The sequence below is a fragment of the Cheilinus undulatus genome, linkage group 9 (assembly GCF_018320785.1).
Source record: "Cheilinus undulatus linkage group 9, ASM1832078v1, whole genome shotgun sequence".
In the NCBI taxonomy this organism is placed as follows: domain Eukaryota; kingdom Metazoa; phylum Chordata; class Actinopteri; order Labriformes; family Labridae; genus Cheilinus; species Cheilinus undulatus.
This window is the reverse complement of record NC_054873.1, coordinates 30,383,984-30,404,029: the sequence shown is the minus strand read 5'-3', so window position 1 is coordinate 30,404,029 and position 20,046 is coordinate 30,383,984. Positions and strand designations below refer to the sequence as shown.

Here is a 20,046-nt window from a genome sequence, read left to right as displayed (position 1 = left end):
ATCTGATGCGCGAGGTAACTGGTTTTACCTGTGGGTGTGTACTCTTAACGCTTAATGCTCTGACTGTTTTAAAGCTTTTCACCAGTAGATGGAGACCTTCACTCAGTGATGGTGAACACTGACCGCATAGGGGAGGGAAAGATTCCAAAGGAACTACTTTTTGGTCACCCAGAAGAATTAAAACTTAAGAAATGGGTCATTTAATTCATGCCAATATGAAATAATGTTCTTGGGATTCAAATTTGTTATCATGGTAAAACCAGAGTTGTTATCCTTAAATAACTTGATAAATAAGGCAAGATTTCAAGGATATAACTGAAGGGAACAGAGTAAAATGTAATGCTAGGATGCATGTCCTCTTTGGGATTACACAGAAAGATTCAATTGCTAAAAGTTATAAAGCTGAGCTTCCTTGTTCTAATCTTTACTAAAAAAGCAAAAACTCTTCAGGAACGAGACCTTTTCTGCATCTTAAGGAGATTTTAATGTTCAGTTGTAAACCTTGAAAGAAGAACTGGTGATTACCAGACCAAATTGTTGCCATTATTACTAGAAAGCATAGTGCTAGACACGTTGAAATTATTCATATGGATTAAAAGCAAATATTGCACTAAACCATTTAGTGGCAACAACAAAGGCTGGATTTGCTCATGCTTAAAGATTTTGACAAGTTGGGAGGAGGCCCCTTGTTTTTCATCCGCCTGTACAGACTGAGGGTAATCTCACTTCATCATCCTTTTATCACATGACATTTGCTTAAAGCCCTGGCTTACTGTACATTCCTCTGCTGTGGCCTGTCAGCTGATTACAGTCTTTGTAACAGCATGTTTCATCTACTGGACCTCCAGTTTCCTTTATCCATGCTGGCTATTAGCAACGCTGTACTCTGATCTATACAAACACTAACAAAGTGTTTCCCATGACCTTAATATTACTTACACAGGTAATGTAAGAGTTTTACATTTTATGTAAGCACCCCTGCATTAGCCAGCAAGTGAGTTTAGGGAAGAGAGATTGTCTTAAATAAGAGGAAGCGTGCAGAGTTTAGTTTTGATATTTATTTTACAACTCATCAGCAATAATTTAGAACAGCATATGTGTAAAGCATTAACGAAGTGTGCAACAGTTGCTCAGTTTGATCTTTAAAAAAATCCATAAACTTCTACAACATTGACAAAGACATGTATACTTTATGGTATATTCACAAAAACCTATTTACAGACGCACATGCCACTTCATAGAACAGCTGAAAACAGATTTGAGGCAAAAACCAGCAGAATAAATCTACAAAAGCAATGTCATGTATGCAAAATACAATGAAAATCATCTGTTTAGTCAGTCACATGTGAAAGCTGAACAACACGACACTTGCAGGAATTAATCTCTTGGAAAACAGGCCTAGACAAAGTTAAGGGCCGAAAACGACCAGACTGATGGCCAGCTGACCACCTTTGTCAAAGTGTAAAGTAAGGTTTTACAGAACAGAATGAAGGATAGTCTGACAAGTTGCCAAACCTGATTATTGTTTGAATAATTTTACCTTAAAAGAGTTAGAAATAACCAGTGTTTTGTCAGTATGGGCATTTACACAATTAGCCTACCACTCTACTCATACAAACTGTGGTGTCTCTGCTCCCTCTGTTCAAAGGAAGTTTTTTATTTGGAGACAACTCAGCACAGTAAAAGGGTTCAAATAGAACTACAGTGATTGACTTTTAAAAAATGACAAGGTGACATTGGGAGAGAGAAAAAGCAGAAAAGTGCACTTTACGTCTCAAAGAGTAAAGATCTTACATACAAACTTTAACAGCTGGGAAAATACAGGTACATTCAATATCAAAGATCAATAAGGTGCTATCCTACAATGCTTTTTTCCTGGAGGTACAGGAGTCACAGGTCACTTCACCTCTGTGCTGAAATGCTGCATTCAGGAGACAAACAAAGTGCTGGTCGAGCAGCCCCCTTTGAATGCAGGATTTCTACTTTCACTCTAAAGACTTCAGTGATTATTTTTCCTTCCTCACGAGACCAAACAAGTAAAGGGAACCAGAGTAAACTCAGGCATCAAGGAAACAACTCTCCCATTCTTTCTTTGTTATAAATGCGTTTATGTTGAAGTGTCTGATTTTGTGTCAGGTATGTGTGTGTGTGTGTGTGTTTGTTTATAGGAGGGGTACCATTCATTTCTTGTCAGGAGGGACAACACAGCAGTAAAGTGCCTCCCATGGGGATGAGGTACTGTGGGCGTTGCACTTCTTTAATAAGCCCAGTTAGTGCACATTTACATGTTCATGAATCAGCCTGTATATTTACAGTCAGTTGGCCAGGCTCTATTTAACCTTGGCAGAGGTCAGTTGCAACGTCATACATCCAAAGAGGCTCGCTGATTTGGAAACTGTTGTAGTTCTTAAAGTTTTGGCACAACGTTGCCATTTCAAAATACTTTTAGGCTATCAAAGAGGATAAAAAAACTGACTCCAACACAGCACAACCGCGTGTTAACGTCAATCATTGTCGTTTTAGCTTGATTGAACTAGCTTAAGTGCAAAAGGCACGCGCCGTCACAACTGTCCCCATACGCCAAGATTTTGTACATGAGAAACTCCTCAGTGAGAGCTCGTTTATGCCTAATCTTTTCAAAAATAAACACATAAACTCCTCAGCAGAATGCACGGAAAGGTAACACAGACAAATTAGCTCGTTGAACAAGCAGAAAGCTGATCATGTGAACTGTTGTTGCTCTCCTGGGACGTTTCAGCTACGTCACCCTCCCCGCCGTCACTCGCGGGACTTTCCTCGCGCTCCTCAGGTGAGCCTGTCTCAGCCTCGCGTGACTCGTCGCTGTCTGGACTGTGGGAGTCCTTAGGCTGAGGGGAGGCTCCAAAGTGCGCAGACAAGCCGGGGAAGGCGGCAGCGGCAGCCGCGGCCGCCGCTGCTGACGCGTGTGCGGGGTAAAGCCAGGGGAAAGGAGAGGCGAGAGCGGCAGCCGCGGGGTACATGTACTTCTCAATGTTGCTTTTGTCGAAAAAAGGCATATACGAAGCCGCGGCTGAGGGGTTGATGAAGTAGAAAGGCATGCAGATCGGTGTCTGCTGTCCCACGCTGTTTATTCCCATTAAAGAGTTCATAAACGCCACGTCAGGTCTGCTGGGGTCCGTTCCGCGTGTCCCACTCCCAGGCCAGTTCATTTTTGGTTTCTTGGCAGCTCGATCGTCTCCAAACTCCTGCTTGATCTTCACTGCTTTATGTCCCTGCTGCGCCTTATTGCGCTCACATTCTTTGTCTTTAGCCTCACTCTTTTCTGCCTCCCCTCCGTATCCACTGTCCGTGTCCGTGTCATTCTCGTTAAGCTCCCCGCCCTGGGTCCTCTGGATGACCGGGACGCAGTTCGCTTGGCTGTCTGCTTTCTGTCCGTTCTGTGAGTCCCCTGCGGAGAGCTGGTGCTGGAGTGGTGGCGCGCCAGGCTGGAACTGCGCCAGCACCTTGTGAAGGTGGCCGATGAGCTGCGCGCACCTCTGCTCTCGTGTCGTCCAGTTCTCAAACTGACTGAGATACTGCAGGACCTCTTTGGCACAGGCCTGGAACCCGGAGTGGAACGCGTCCAGGTCTGCATGGATGGAGGATTTCATCGACCGGTCCCCTGCGAAACACGAGTTTCAAAAATGAACAGATTGTTTCCTCTGAAATGTGTTACACATCATCATAAAAACAAATAAAATCTGTTTATTATCCAGTTATAGTATTGTCCAAACGCACGTGTATGCATTTTTAAGTTTATTTCTTGATAAGCCTATAAAATCAGACTGACTCCTTAAGGGGGCAATAAAGTTTGCAAAGCTAAGCAGATTAAAAAAATCTAACCTAACCTCGAAAAAAGCGACAGAGAGGCACTTTTTCTAATAAAACATGCCTTTAATACTCATGCTTATTCCTCTTACCATTCTGCAGAGCAATGATCTTCTGGTGCTGCTGCTCGGTGACAGCAGTCAGAGCGTTCAGATGTTTCAGTGTTAACTCCAGGACCACTGCTTTCTCCAAATGCCCGAGCGTCTATGGAGAAAACGCACAAGTTTATAGGATCTCTGCAGGATCAAAGTACAAGTTCAGACTTGTTTTGTTGTCATGATCTTACCGACAGCTTCAAATGTTCGGGTAACAAATCCTTCAGCTGGCCGATACATTCGTTGATCCTGTCTCTCCTCTTCTTCTCTATCAACCGGTGTGGTAACTTGTACGCGTCCTGCTGGCACAAAAGCAGTTGTTTAATGTAAATTTTGCGTTAAAAGTTACTTTATCCGTAATGTTAGATTCAAAAACATAAAAGTGATGATTAAGGAGAACAAACTAAGCATTTAGATTTTATTTGAATAAGTCAGCACGCGCACCTTTCCTCCATCCTCTCGCTTTATTCCTCTTTTGGATTTGCACATGTACAGAGAGGGATAATCCACCCTAAAGTAGAGAAAAAAAAGTGTCCGATTATTCAGAAGCTTCACATGACAGATTCTTTGAGTTTGACAGAGTTTGCTCAAAGCGACACTCACCCTAAGAATTCCGCGTGCTCCATGAACTGTCTGTCCTGTAAATGCGGTATCCTTTCATCCATCACCTCTCTCCTGCTCTGCTTCTCCCGCTCTTCTGCCTCTTTGGGGAATGTTTGTTATTCCACGACCCACAGACGGACGGACGGCTGGGGGAGATGATGCACGGTGCGTGTCCTCCAGTTGAGCTGCGCTTCACACTGATGTCTAGAGTTCCCTGAGCTGCCACTTCGCAAAGCCGTCGGTGCTGTGGTTAGAGCGCACGCGCGCCTCCGGTAGGGAACAGCTTCCGACTCACGTGTAGCCTGCACCAGCACAAAGTCCAGTAATTAGACCTTCTGTGTGTAATGGCAGCTACCGCCGCTGTTCCTATAGTGATGTAGTCCAAACATTTTTGACCTGGTGGGGGAAACGTGATTCAAACGCAAAATGTGGCGGAGGAAAAGGCGCACGGGCGGAGAGAGCAGAGAGAGACACATTGGTCTAAATAGCCTGTCTGTTATTACTAAACAGTCCTTTTTAAATTTTGCTCTTAAACTTTGAAACTCAAGTTTTTTTTTAACAAGTGTCACAAAAGGTTTAATTCCTGATATGTGGCGCACACCAAGACACAAATAACCAAACTATTTTGCTCAGTTTCACAAAAAAGTTCTCAAATGTTTCTTTCGCAGAACATTTCTATTTAAGCTGTCATCTAAAACAATATCAGTAAAGTCATGATTTTACACTAAAAACTCAGTGTAATGTGGTAATGACGCACTGTAAGCACGGGATCCCTGCCAAACGTTTAAGGCTTTTGCGCGTGCACGCAGCGCGCCACCGTGTGCCTCAATAGCTCAATGTTGTTAACCTGCGCAGAGCAGGGTTACCTACTCACACATCTCCAGCCGCTCAGAGCTGCGTTGTCAGTAACCATGGCACCGGCCCAGCTGTGTGCTCAGACACGTGCGTCGCGGTTCTTTATTAACCGCAGCATGGGTGCTGCTGCTGCTGCTGCTCTCCCACCTTCATCTGAGCCTCTGTGGTTTTAAACAAAATACTGACAAAGGCTGGCGAGATAGCTGCAAAACAAGGAGACTAGTTTGCCTTTTTGTTTACTTTGAAAGGAGGATCAAATAGTTTAAAGTCAATTTTCTTTCTTTTGAAGTGATAAAAGAGGGCAGAACTTTTACAGAAAAAGTTTCTAAGTGACTCCAGGAGGATAATCTGATCGGCAGTGACACCTGCTTTCCTCTTGTGAACATGAAAGTAGTCAGAAACAGTAAAATCTGAGCCCCTGAAATGCCCTCACATGCCTTATGATCACATTACTCCTTCCTGTAAGTCATGTGACTGTTTCTGGCTGGCAGCATATGGCTCTCTTGTGTAACAGTGCTGACAAAGAACGATCCAATCACTCCGGCTTGCAAATGAAGTGTGACCTCCTCTCTGCTGGCTTTTCATTAACTCATACCTGCTTACTCGCCTCTGCACTTTCTCCTTTTTTTGTCCTTAATGTCACTAAAAGTGAAACCATGTTACGGTCGTACGTTGGAGTCCCCCCTATGTGTCTTCCTACCCCCCCCCATTTCCCTCCACTTCCTTTCCTCCACAGTATGCAGCCTGCTCTATATGTGGCACTGGAGCTGCTTTAGGAATCCAGTCCAAATGTTTTCCATATTAGTTCAGAGGCGTCTCTGTTTCCAAATAGCAGCTGAGCAGGGCTTATGCTGAGGGGAAGGCCTTGGCGGGGAGGGTGAGGGACAGGGAGAGAGGCAGGCGGCAGACAGGCTGATCCACCCTAAACACAGCTACAGTAAAAGTTGAGCATACAGACAGAAAGAGAGGGAGAAGAGTGTTCGGAAAGGAAGGAGAAATGGGGCAGAAAGACAAGAAGGAGGTTAAGAAGAGGAGAGATGAAAGCCCGCCGCCGGAGGACAGGAAGAAGTGCAGGTTCTGTCGCTTCCCTCTGCTTGTAGCCCTGCTCCAGCTGCTCTTGGGGGTGTCCGTTACAGTCGTGGCCTTCCTCATGTTGGCCATCAGCCCCTCACTCCTGGCCAGGGAGACGCCACACTGGGCTGGGATCATTGTAAGCTCTGTTCTTAATGTCCTCTAACATCAGCAGCTACATCCACATGTTTGCATGAAGCCTGGGACTGATACTGCTGCATGACCCTCAGTAGTCCTCAGTGTGTCGTTCATGGTCACCACTCGCATGTCAACACTCTCCCTCATCGAGATGTTAGGCCAAGACAGACTTGTTCTAACAAGTCGCCATCTGTCAGTGAAGCTGAATGCAAACAACTGAATCTCAGAACCATCCTAGTCACACAGGCCTGCATGCTCCTTATTTTGTCTCTGTTGTACATCCAATAGTACCCAAACATCTGACCTAATGAATATGCCAGCCAATCATAGCATGCCAAATGCAAACCTGACTTCTGCACACATAAGCAGCATCTCAATGCCTGGTTACTATAGTGTACTTGTTAAAGTTTGTGATTATTGGTGTATGCCTTATCAGCACACCTTAAGCCTTACACTTCATTTACTTCTTGATTTTTAGTTTTATTTCAGAGCTATGGAATGACTAATGTCTTAAAATGATAACTTTTCTGATGATAAATGTATAAAAGTAGCAGTTTAAACTCTTGAAAGGAGTTGAAGCTGAGGTGCTGAAGTAAACAGAAGTGTCACTTTAAAGCAAAGGGGTCAAAAAGGTCTGAAGTGCTGCTGAAGTCCTTTAAAAATCAGCTCAAATGTTACCCTTGCTTACATGTAAAATTGAAGTCTAAACCTTGTACAAAGTGAAATAATCATCATGTTTGTCATCACCGATCCCAGAAACAGATAGAAACAGCGGCATAAGAGATAATAGATTCTTAAATGTCAGGTGGTTTTAAAGCAGCAGAGTTTTATAGTGAAAGTGGTGTTAGCCAGTAAGGTTTCATTTCAGCACAGAGAAGATAGAAGCCCCTTTTTCCTGAACCTGTTCAAGGCGGGACCACTATAGCTCTTCTACACCTTGTCAGCTATATGGAACGTACGGAGAGAGAAAGGTTAACACAGCTTTACTCAGCTGTGGAAGTGATGGAGATGTCAGGTTACGATGGCACCGTCTTAGGGTTTTGAAGCATGCACAGATTGATTGACTCCATTCATATAGAAATTGAGCACACTGGACATGATTTTTTTTACACTTAATGAATTTTTAACTTTTTTACAAGCAGTACCTGGTGATTGTATGTCTCAGCCAGGTATCAAATTGCGAAGTAGCAAAAGTCAATGTTGGATCAAGAAGAAGAGCTGGGAAGCATTTGGTTTTTGAACTTCTAGCTCGGAAATGTCTTTAGTTTTTCATGTAGTAAGAGATATCTGTGTGTGGTTGAAGAAAAGCCCATCCCGAGATATTACGTTCATTAACAAGGGAGGAGAATGAAGCCCAATGACCTTTGACCTATCAAAAAAATCTAATCAGTTCATCCTTGAGTCAGAATGGACAGGATCCCTGCCACTATTAGATGTGGACAGTCAGTCATCATTTTAACGATATTTGCTGTCAAGTAACTCAGAAAAGTGAGGTTGAAATAAACTGGCAGATGATTGTAGAACTCTTAAGGTATCTCCTGTGGATTCATTTTGTTCCAGATAAAAGCTGATGTCAATTTAAATAATAGTTTTTGAAAGACTTGAGTGGAAAAATGGGAATTATAGGGATTTTGATACTGTTTATGCAACCTGCAAGAGATAAAGGTGTTGCTGACCAGTATGCCAGCTCTCATCTGGTTCACTCTAAAAAAATGTTTAAAAATCCTGTTTGAAGAAAGCTTAAGTGGTAGTTCGTATTCAAAGATACACTTGGACAAAAGTATTTGGCTGCATCACGTCACACCAACAAGGACTGCAATGATATTTTATTCAAAAACATGTACTTTCATATGGTGTTAGCCCCCCTTTTGCAGATATAACAGCCTTCTCTCTTCTTGGAAGGCTTTCACAAGATTTTGGAGGGTTTTTGTTGGAATTTGTGCCCATTCATTCTGTAGAGCATGTATGGTCAGGCACTGATGATGGATGATAAAGCCTGGTTTGCAATGTCTTTTCCAATTTGTCCCGAAGGTGCTTGATGGGGAAGTCAGGGGTCTATGCAGGCCAATCAAGTTCTTCCACACCAAACTCATCGAACCATGTCTTTACAGTCCTTTCTTTGTACACTGGGGTACACTCATGTTGGAACAGAAAAGGGCCTTCCCCAAAGTGTTGCCACAAATTTGGAAGCATTGCACTGTCCAAAATGTCTCAGTATGCTGAAGCATTAAGGTTGGCCTTCCTTAATATAAGGGGCCCAGCCCAAACCCTGAAAAACAGCCCCATACTATCATCCCTCCTCCACCAAACAATGCCAGGCACCAGGCACAATGCAATTAGGCAGCTTAAGTTCTCTCCATGATTTATCAATCCACAGAACATGTTTCCACTGCTCCACCGTCTAGCGTCAGTGTGCTTTACACCACTCCATCCAACGCTTGGCACAAGACTTGGTGTGAGGCTTGCATGCAGCTGAAACCCATGCAGGGTAAACCCAGTCCATGAAGCTCCTGCCAAACCATAAATCCATAGAATCAGAAATATATATAAAGAGGTCATCGGCATAAAATGTTATTTACTAGCAATGGACTCTTTAGTTATCCCATAATCTCCTCATCTGACCTTAAAACAGTGGCATGGGGCTCAGTAGCAGGGTCAAAGATCAGGGGGCTGACTGGGCAGCCCTGCCTGGTTCCCCTAAAAATGGGGAGAAGTTAATACAATATTGTTAGCTTGGACTGAAATTAGGAGCAATGGGCATTATGTCCTGATCCAGGTAATATGGGCCAACACCATTTTTTTTCCATCCTAAATGGATAAAAATAGTTCTATCAAAACCAGTTAAAAGCCTTCTCGGCATCAGATGTAATTTTTTTAATAATTAGAGTGCTGGACACAACATTTCAAACACCAAACATATTCAGAAGCCTTTGATTTACTTTTGATCCAGGTTTAAAATCCATATTGGATTTCAAACTTGTGTGGTTACCAAAGAGGGCTTCTGTCTGACCTTATTAAACTGTGGGACCTCATCTATCAGGTTACACAGCCCACCTTTATTGCTTTCACAACTCCCCAAGACTAAAAATTAGACTGGTACAGCAAAATGAAAGTAAGAAAGTACTGCTTATAAGTTTAAGGTAGGGATGTCCCCAACTAGAGGTTTACAGACCTGAATCTGATTGGTCAGAAATGCTCTTGTCATACACTTTACCATTTTACTGCTAAATGGATATACCGTTTTACTTGGCGGTTAGTCCCTGGGTTAGTCAAGCAGCATGCTTTGACTTTCCAGGGAGTGCATACTCTAGCTAGAAACCCCCATACAGATGGATACATTAATGGCAATGTGTACTGAATACAATGAAATTAGTTCAACAGCAATTAATACATAGTGGCATGATTCTCAATTTGCGGATGTAATAAGCTGTGCTATAAAGGAGGGGGCTGGGGTGGAGGAGGTTAAGCTTTGCCAGCAGCAGCAGCATGGTGCATCAGCATTAATGCAAGCAGGGATTATTGAGACATCATATTTAAATATAATCTGTCTTCTAGGATGGGAATACCTATTTACCTACAGGTGCATCTCAAAAAGTTACAATATCACAAAAAGTTGGATTTTCCCGATTAAATCAAGAAGTTAATCTTCCATATAGTCTAGATACAGCTCATACAAAGATTTTTTTGTTTTGATTTAATCTTGATGATGATAAAGATCTTTGCAATGTGGCAGGGAGCCAATCAGTCCATGCTACTGCTGGGGTGTTGTGAAGCCTAGGTTGCTTCATAGCAGCTTTAAGCTGTATTGTTGAGTCACTCATCTTCCTCTTGACAATACCCAAGAGATTCTCCACGGGGTTCAGGTCAGGCTATTTGGCTGGCCAATCAAACACAGTAATACCATGGTCAGTAAACCAATTTTGGTAATTTTGGCTTCATTGTGGTCAGGTGAAAAGGAAATCAGTTTCTCTATAAAGCTTCTCAGCAGATGGAGGCATGAAGTGCTCTAAAATCTCCTGGTAGATGAAGGCTGACAGTGGACTTGGTAAAGCACAGTGGACCAACAATAAAAGTATGAATAAGCTGATTTTTAAGATAAGCTATGAATTATGATTTATTTAAATATCTCAATCTGTGTAAAATAGACCATGCATGTCTCCATATAGCAGGAATAAAATACTTGTTGAGCCTTGTGAAATTGGCAGTCAAATGGGGCCTTTTGACAACCCACTGAATATTCAACTATTTGGGGTCACTCCTTGTGAAAGAGTGTTGTGATGGTGGAGCTTTATTTGAAGGCATTTGTGAAATGAAACTATACATACTAAGGAAGTGAAATGTTTGTTTATATTTTATCTATTGGAGTAACTTTAATGCCACTTAAGTTTAAGGCACTGAACACTGCTGTTGTTAGTTTGTGTGCAACACTGAAAGCATGTTGTCGAACAAAGAAAAGCTGTTGAATAGTTATTTGACATTTGAGAGAAAATCTAAACAAGAAATCATATGAAATGTTGGATCTGAAAGTCACAGAACAGCTTTTGAAAAAGAGCATTGAAAGTTTCATTTATCCTTCAAATGATTGTCATTAAGTCATTAAGCATGCAAGTTGATCAGACAGCTAAACATCTCTTCTTTGACTTTTTTATTGTGCAAAATGATCAGTAATTGGCTGTGTCTGAAGTGATTAATATCAAAGAACAGAGAGCTACATTATCCAGCTATCATCCAAACTTAAAATAAGATTTCAGGTCACATTTCGAGGATAGACAGAAAACGTGTTGTTGCTGTTTGCATCCTATTGTAGCCTATCTCAGACCTCATCTTCTCTCGAAAAACATCCCTGGACACGAACATCCCGAGTTAGATCCTCACGAGATTCAGCCGAGTGAAAAACACTGAGGTCATCGAGAACTTTCCAGAGAGTGCTTAAGAACCTGGGAAAAACATTTAAATAAGATGCCGCACGTTAGTCACAAGACTCCAATTGCACTGAAGAGATAGAGTGTGAGTGTCTGTGTGTGCGAGTAAGAGAGAGAGAGAGAGAGAGAGGGAGTAATGTAATCAGATGACAGCTTACTGCTGAATCATGCAATCATGCAATATGAGGAAACAGCCATGGAAAGCTAGGTACATCATATTTTCAAGAACAAGATTCTTGTTTTAGGACTGTTTTACCAGCAAACAGGCACATCACATATGCTTATATGATAACATCATACTGTAAATCTGTTAAGTCATACAACTCTGCAAACAGTGCATGGTTTGTGCTCTTTGTGAAATTTATTGGCTGCAAAATTAGGAACTTGTAGATATTTTCTAAACAGCTTAATGTAAGTGAATATAAACAAACAATATCTACTCTTTTTCTTATATTTTAGCTGTGTATAGTTTCCATCGTGGGCTTCATCCTGTATTTCATCACCTATCTGCCAGACGAGAGGACATCCCTGCAGTTCATTCTCAAGGTGAGTCTGCAAACATGCTGACACAGGAGTGCAGAGATGTGTGGATGTTAACTAAGGCTGTCCACATTTTTGATACTTTGATATATTCAGGGACACTTGCTTCAAAAAGATGCAATCTTTGTTATATTGATGAATGAGCATATCATTTAAAAACACATGACACCAAAAGTATTAGGTATCAAAAGTTTGGCAACCTTCCTTTGCATATTCTCCTTAAAAACTACAACTACAGTGCATTCATCTATGGTGGAGAGGCAACAAAAAAATCAGTTGCTCTAAATTCCAGGAGGAACACTGCAGCCCTCCACTGATATGGGCTTTATAGCAGAGTAGCTAGATGGAGGCCTCTCCTCAGTGCAAAACACGTGGTAGCTCACTTGAAGTTTTCAAATAAGCAACTGAAGGACTCTCAGACTGTGAGAAACAAGACTCCCTGGTCTGATGAAACCAAGATTGAACTGTTTGGCCTGAGCTCTAACGTTATGTCTGAGGAAGCCAGGCACAGCTCATCACCTTCACAACACCATCCCAGCAGCAGGGCATAGTGGTGGTAGCATCATGTTGTGGGGGTGTTTAGCAGCAGGGACTGGGAGACAGAGCAAAATACAGGGATATCCTCAATGAGAACTTGTTAAACAGGACTCAGGACCTCAGACTGGACTGAAGGTTCACCTTCCAACATGACAATGGCCCTAAGCACGCAGCCAAGACAACACAGGAGTGGCTGAGGGACAACTCTGTGAATGTCTAAGAGTAGCCCAGCCAGAGCCCTGACTTGAACCCTATCAAACATGTCTAGAGGGACTGAGCCCAGAGGAGTGAGAAAAAAAGAATGACCTGAAAGGATTGTAGCATCTAGCTGCAGCATAACAAAACTGGAAACTGTGAAGGGGGTTTGAATACTTTCTGGATGTGCTTATTTCATAAGAGAGATGCTGAGGAGAAGAATAAAATCACTGGATTTGTGCATTTTAGAAAATGTTTGGGAGTTTGCCTTCAGTTTTGATGATTGAAATTGTAACACATCTTAATTTGTGGTGCCTGGTTCTTGTGTTTTTATTAATGTAGTGCTGAATCAGTTATTGATATCTAAGCTAATGATTTTCACCAAAAATTCTGATTGCCTAACAACCATTATAAGAACAAATCTGTTTACTTCCCATGATCTGTTTTGTCTTTTTATTTAACCAGAGTAATACGGTGGAGTCTCAACTGCAGTAATGTATCAGAAGTTCTTTGCTGAGGATAATGTTTACTCACTGAGATTGTTGTTTTGCATCTGTATCAGTAAATGGCATTGAGAGAAAAGCATTAAACCGCATGTTTAAGAGCTCTGCAGGGATTCCTATGAGTGGATGAGCACATCCATTAATGTGACTTGATTGTACAGCTTAATTAGCTGTACAGTACACACAGTCAGAGTTCCAGGCAATTAAAATCCCTACACAAGTGTTTGTAATTGATAAGCAGGTCCTTGGAACTAGTTGGAACTTTGTTTTGGAGTCTAGCTTAAAAATGCAAACAGGTTCAAATATGAAAGCATGTCACTGGTGTTCTGCTTGGAGTGCAGTTTAATGTGCAAAATGATCTTTGCAGAGTTGTCTGATGAGAAGAAAATCCCTGGTGTGTCTGTATTGTGCAATTTAAAATCCAATCAGACTGTCTGGATCACAAAATGACAGGGTTTACAGCCTTGTATGCAATGTTTTACCAAGCAGAGCTTGTAAACCTTAAGAGGTAGTTATCAAAAATGATGTAAATGTCTTTCTGTTTGTAATATGACAATGTTTTTATGTCACACTGCTGTAAATCAGTGGGGAACCTTCGGGGCCCTCTAAGTCCTCAGGTACTTGCATTGAAAACTTTTTCATTATGGATTTTTGTACTGTATTAAACTACAGATATGACCAACCGTTTGCACAAATACCTGCTTTTACTTTGAAAGAAAATTAGGGACTTTAGGTAGATCAAAGATTATGAAACTGAAAAGGAACTTGTTATGGACTGAAAAGGAACTAAGAGAACAGTGAAAAGGTAAATAGCACAAGGAGCACATGACTTTTGATTGGTCCACTGAGCTGTCTGATTTTTTTTTTTGTTCTTTTAAATTGAGATCAGACCTTAGGAAGAATTGGTGTACTTATTTCATATTGCTATGGCTACAGTGGCTTCACCAAAGTGGTACTGAGACGGATTGTAAAGCATGTGATTGATTGTGATTTAAAGAATGAATGCACTAATTATGGACCTTAATTAATCCTGTTCAATGTACTAATGCTGCCAGCTTATAGCTCAAGCTCTGTTTTATCATTTCATGGTTTAACAATCAACTTTAAAACAAAATGTTTCAGAGAAAACACACCCCATAAATAGATTTTTAGTTTGTCTCCCTAAATAGTCTGTTTTACATATCCATTGCATTTGATATATTTCACATCCATCTGGGCAACAGAGGGGATATTTGGTAAGGACAGAACCTTTAAAAAACCTCAGACGGCGAGTGGACGAACATTCTGTCTGTCATATTCAATACGGGTCAATCAGAGCAATGAACCATATGAAGTAGTAGGTGGGCACTCCCCAGTTGAGTAAACTACATGTTGTGAATTTGACAGGCAGCTGTTATCATTGTTTACTATCAGTGGAGCCAGTTGTTGAAACAAACTCTTGCCAAAGCTGGTCGTGAGAAGAGCAGAAACATCTTTCCCACCGTGTAAAGTTCTGTGTGGTTCTTTGCACTTCTTTTGGCAGTGTTTTCGCTCTTCTGTCGACCTGCTTTGGCATGAGTATGTAACAGTTAAGAGGGAAGGGTGACCTGTTGTGTGAGTGCTTGTATACAAGGCCTGCTAGTGGAACAATTAGCTCAAAATTTTTGTCCCCATGCTACATTTAGAGTTTGATTTATTTGGGAAATATTTTGACAAAGCAGTATTAATTATTTTATTAGCTTTCCCAGATGTATGTCAAATATATTCATACATGATATGAGTCGATCTGATGTGTCAGGTTAGCTGTTTCCCGCTGACAGGGCTTTATGTTTTAAACGTTTGGGATCCCTTGATTCTCAACCCAAAAACACAAGGGACAGCACAATTACACACACACCCCCCAAAAAAATCACTCAGCCAGAACACACAATTCAGTCAGGCATTTCCACAGCCATCTCAGATAGTTGCAGTAAGCCATATACTAGGTTTTAATCTAGTCTTGCTTTCATCATATTGGTTTATTTGGCAGGGACAGATGCAGTATACATAGAGAACTGAACAATTTTCCATGTACTACACCACAGCATTTGTAGCTATTACTAATTTCCAATACCTGTCCCTGAGAGGGCATCATTAAAAGCACACAGAAAGCAACTTTTGAGTCATTCAGTGCTCTATATTGGATTGCATCCATATTTTCAAAACTTGCATTTTACAACACATATCTCATGTGCAAGTATCTACAGATGTACAAGCATACATTCAAACATGTAAAAATAATTAATAACTAGAAGGTATATGTATACATGTCTGAGACACATTAAGAAAAATGTGTCCGTAAATAAATCATAAATCGTAGATGCAGAAGGCCAAGGTGTCAGAGCCAAAGTTAAGTAACATTAGCGAGTCTTCAGTTCTGTGGGATACTTTTTCAATTCCTGCAAGCTCTTCTTGAAGTTTTCTAGTTTTTCTTACTTTCTTTTCCATTATAACAGTCTTATCCTCAAAATAGATGCTAATACCCTGCAGTATGTCTTTCTCAGGCAAACAAACAAACAAGCTCTAATTTATTGAAGCAATTCATTTAAACAGCTAAATGACCTCATGGCTCTACTGTATTCATTTTTAGAATTTATGGCTTTACAGTTAATTTATTTATTTCAATTAACCTTGATGCAAGGCGAGAGGCACATCAAGAGGGCAGAGAATTACTGGAGACATTTAGAAGTAAAATATGATGTCAGCCAAGGCTGCTCTCTCAGATAACCCTTTCAAATTAAAACTTATTGTGCCAAGATGCTTTGTTTCTCTAACATTGCCTCTTATAAATGCCTCAGGACAGGACATGGACTATTAACAGCAACAGTGGGTGACTCCTTCCTGCTTTCGTATCATGCCTATTTAGTGACGTACTTTACGTTCAGTAAGGTACCTGTTTGCTTACATACATGTCCCTGTAACCATCCACGCTCCAGATTTCACAGCTGTTCCAAAATTAACATCAATGCTCTTTCAAATCAAGCCTCGCTCATCAGTTGCATAATTCCATAAGCAGCATGTAACTGTGAGCGAAATACACCAGGGAATGAGCTCTCCTGTTATATAAGTGCTGGATTAAGATGAAGGTTTAGTGTTATTGAAATTGTGCCGTTGCATAAACAACACAAAGCTTCTGTCACATTTTGCAACTGTATTTTTAGACCAGATTCTCACACAGGATGAGTGCTAAGTGGGGAGTGGCTGGAGCTGCATGGCAGACGTGTGTTTTTGTTTTGTCTCATCTATGCTTAGAGCTGGGCTAGACCTTGCCTTGTAGTATTGTGGGTAATCTTTTGAACTTGCTACAGGCGCTGAGCCAGCATGTCTGCTTCTAAGCTACAGTTTTGGCACTTTTGGTTACTCATGGGACAATAGGCTGAAGCAGGAGCCAGATTTCTAGATCCAAAAACATATAAAAGCTGAATATGACGGGTTCCTGATCCAAGTGTTGACTTTTGATTCTTCCTCTGCAGCTCCTGTATTTCATCCTGTGCACAATCGGCCTGGTCCTCTCAGTGCTGGTCATTGCATTTGCTGGACATCACCATGCTCAGACCAGCAGCTTCAGCTGTGAGCCGGATGGAGAGGACTGCGTGTGCAAACTGGATCACACCGACCCAATAGCTCGCACGTTCACCTACGAGGGAGTGAGCGACTGTGGGGAGATCACTGACACTCTCACACTTTACTTTGTGATCCAGATCGTGCTGAATCTGGCCCAGGCCTTGGTGTGCGCTGTGGGAGCCTTCATCATGTGGAAGCACCGTTACCAGGTCTTCTTTGCTGGTCTTCAGATCGGCTCTCCCTCATCCCAGCAGTGGCAAAAGGTTTAATGTGGCGATCCGAGAGTTGATGAGTTGACTCTGATCAGACAGATCAGGACGGAGGAGGACACTAACCGTGTCATTACACTCTGAAGGACAGGGACTTTTGCCTTTAAGTGTGTGTGCCTTAAGTGTGTTTCCTTTGATATCACTTTATATTAACCTTCTGTGGCAGTTGTACTTTAAAGGCACTTTGCACAAGTTTTATAAAGCAAATAAGTCACTTTGTACCTCCAACTGCTGAGATTCTAATAACATTTTGACCTTAAAAGGCAAGAAACAACTGGTTTACTTTTTAAAAAAGCAGCTCATATAAAATACATTGCAAAGCACTCTGAAGCACTTAACTCCAAAAATAGTCAAAATTTCTGCAAAAATTCTATTTATTAGCTAGCATTGTAGCTACAACATTATAACACACTGAATCACTCCACTGACAAAGTGTGGTTTACAAAAATAAATCACACTCTTTTCCCAACCAGGAAGAAGCTATTTAGTTAAAATATATAACACATTCTGTTATTTTAAAGCCCCTTTGAGGAGTTTTAAATGGTTTGAAGTCTACTGAAATGAATGCAGACACCTCTTTTTGACCTACTAAAGCAAAGACGACTCTCAGTGATCAGACTGATTATTTCTATATTGTTAGTTTTATTTCCTAACACTGCTGCAGCAGGGTAGGTGCCAGATGAAGTATTTACCAGCATGCTGTCAAAACTGCCCTTCTTGACATGTACCATTTCTGGATATTTAATTCATTTGACTGTTTAAGATAACAGGAAGAGATGTTTTTGTTGGAAAATAACCTGTATGCATGTACAGGACAAAATTAGCATAGAGATGAGAGGTACAATTTTGTCCACAGGGGGCACCAAAGACAACACAGTATGAAAGTTCCTTACAGGAGTTTTACCTTTATGTTTTTAAAATGGGTTATTGTTTTGAATTCAGAAAATCATATAATGCAGCTCCTGTGTTTGCAAGTATTTTCATAGTCACTAAACCCCAGAGTGCAAAAAATATGCTTCTATAACATCATGGACAGAGAGACACGCCCATATACTCCTTCTTACTGTCCCTATCAGCCACAGTGAGATGGGTTGGGCTGTAGGCTGTACATCTGAGAAGTCATATATGTCAGAAAGGAAGTGCCATAATTTGCCAGGACAACGTATTCCCAGTTTAAGATTTTTTTTAAAGTTAAACTTCATCATAAACAAAATCTGGCAGTACATTCATGAAATAACTACACTGCAAACATTACAGACAAAGAAACATTTCATAAATTAAACAGAGGAAGGTCAAACATCTAATCTAGGATTAATAAACCTATTTTAGAAGTCGTTACATTAAAGGTGGCTCACTTCAGCTTTGTTGCTTCAGCTAACATAGCTACGCTAGTCACATAATTAACAAAAGCAAGTGTAGCTAAGTTAGCTTTAGCAATGCGAGCTTTAGCAAATATAGGTAAAGTTAATGTAGCTACATAGATTACGCATCTATGAAGCTCACATAGCTGCTTTGTGAGCTTAGCTTTAGCTAGGTTAGCTATGTAGCTCTGTTATCTATAGCTAAGTTAGCTGTAGCAAAGGTAGCTAAAGCTAAATTGGCTATGTAGATAACATAGATAAGTAGCTTATGTAGCTGCTTTGTGAGCTTGTTACCTCCGTCAAGGAGGTTATGTAATCGGCAGGGTTTGTTGGTTAGTTTGTTTGTTCGTTAGCAACATAACTCAAAAAGTCATAGATGGATTTTGATGAAATTTTTTAGAAAATGTCAGGAATGACATAAGTAAGAACTGGTTAGGTTTTGGGAGTGATCCGGATCACCATCGGGATACAGGAATTTTTTAAAGGATTCTGTACTATTGGGAAATAGGGCTAATGGCAGAGATCTGCGCTCCCTGAGTGTTTTCTAGCCTTTAGCTCTGTTTTCTACATACCTAACATGCTACATAAGTTACACTTGCTGCGTTAGAATGTTTTCAAGGAGGATGAGCATTTTCCTGTAAACAGACTGTTTACTTTGCTGTGTTAAACTTTTTGTAATTAGGTTTTGCAGGACAGGTTTTTTCATTTTTACCTTTTGGCAGCCTAACTCTGAAGTTTTATCAGATTTTATTTCAAAAGTTTTAATGTGTATTTGCATTTAAGATATACAGTGTCTCAGATGAACAGTCTGCAGCCAGACTGTTTTAACATCATGAAGTCTAATTTATTTTGTTTTTGCAGCTATTATGCTGTCATCATCTTAGGAAGACTTACCATAAGTTACTTGTGTAAAATGATCAATGCTCCAGTGGAAGCTACCAACCATGGTTTTAAGACAGGGTTTCTTCTTAATCTCTGGAAAAAAGAATTGCATAACTCAGAATCCAGGAGTATCACAGCGACATCTGTGATTGTAAGGGCCTTCTGTTAACTGCAAAACTTATCTATCAGTTGCTACTATCAAGTCAGTGTTTGTAGAAAAAGTGGGCGATAACCATAGACAGTAGAAAATACAGGATGACTGCCAGTCTCTTGGTTACTGAGAGGGTTCTACTGAGGGGCCAATGTGTAGTTACTCCAGTGTTGAAAATGCAGTCTAAAATGAACTTCAGATTCACTGGGAAAACAACAAAAAGGCCATCTCTGTCTATTTTTTTCAGAGGCAGGTCTAAACCTGACAAACACAGTGCTGGTTTGTAATCATATCAGCCATGACCCTGATAAGGCTTGATTTCATCTTGATTAAAACCAAAGCAGACAGGTTTAAATAATACAGTGTGTGCCCATAAAGATTTAAAACAAAAACTAACACATTTTCTTGCTGAACCAGCGTGTTTATGTCCCACAAAAGACACATTTTAACATTGGTGTGGATGTGACCTCATATACTTCAGTAGTTTGCCTCAAGA

General features: G+C 40.9%; 2 protein-coding genes across 2 annotated transcripts; one reads left to right on the top strand and one right to left on the bottom strand.

The window, feature by feature from the left end:
• Nucleotides 1–1,061: 1,061 nt before the first annotated feature.
• On the bottom strand, nt 1,062–4,894 carry bhlhe41 (basic helix-loop-helix family, member e41). The gene is made up of 5 exons (XM_041794555.1): nt 4,545–4,894; nt 4,386–4,452; nt 4,133–4,240; nt 3,939–4,050; nt 1,062–3,640 (listed from the first exon to the last, which is right to left on the bottom strand). The coding sequence occupies exons 1-5, from the start codon at nt 4,604–4,606 to the stop codon at nt 2,694–2,696; spliced, it is 1,296 nt and encodes a 431-aa protein (XP_041650489.1). The 5' UTR covers nt 4,607–4,894; the 3' UTR covers nt 1,062–2,693.
• A 1,364-nt stretch (nt 4,895–6,258) lies between these two features.
• Nucleotides 6,259–17,371, top strand: sspn (sarcospan (Kras oncogene-associated gene)). The gene is made up of 3 exons (XM_041794871.1): nt 6,259–6,609; nt 11,990–12,076; nt 16,797–17,371. Exons 1-3 carry the CDS (start codon nt 6,397–6,399, stop codon nt 17,154–17,156), a joined length of 660 nt encoding a protein of 219 aa, XP_041650805.1. The 5' UTR covers nt 6,259–6,396; the 3' UTR covers nt 17,157–17,371.
• Nucleotides 17,372–20,046: the final 2,675 nt, after the last annotated feature.

Coding starts and splice junctions, on each gene's coding strand:
- sspn (XM_041794871.1), top strand. CDS start 6,397: ATGGGGCAGAAAGACAAGAAGGAGGTTAAGAAGAGGAGAGATGAAAGC. Junction 6,610..11,989: donor CACACTGGGCTGGGATCATT/GTAAGCTCTGTT, acceptor CTTATATTTTAG/CTGTGTATAGTTTCCATCGT. Junction 12,077..16,796: donor CCCTGCAGTTCATTCTCAAG/GTGAGTCTGCAA, acceptor CTTCCTCTGCAG/CTCCTGTATTTCATCCTGTG.
- bhlhe41 (XM_041794555.1), bottom strand. CDS start 4,606: ATGGATGAAAGGATACCGCATTTACAGGACAGACAGTTCATGGAGCAC. Junction 4,241..4,385: donor AGCGAGAGGATGGAGGAAAG/GTGCGCGTGCTG, acceptor TTGTGCCAGCAG/GACGCGTACAAGTTACCACA. Junction 4,051..4,132: donor CCGAACATTTGAAGCTGTCG/GTAAGATCATGA, acceptor TTTTCTCCATAG/ACGCTCGGGCATTTGGAGAA.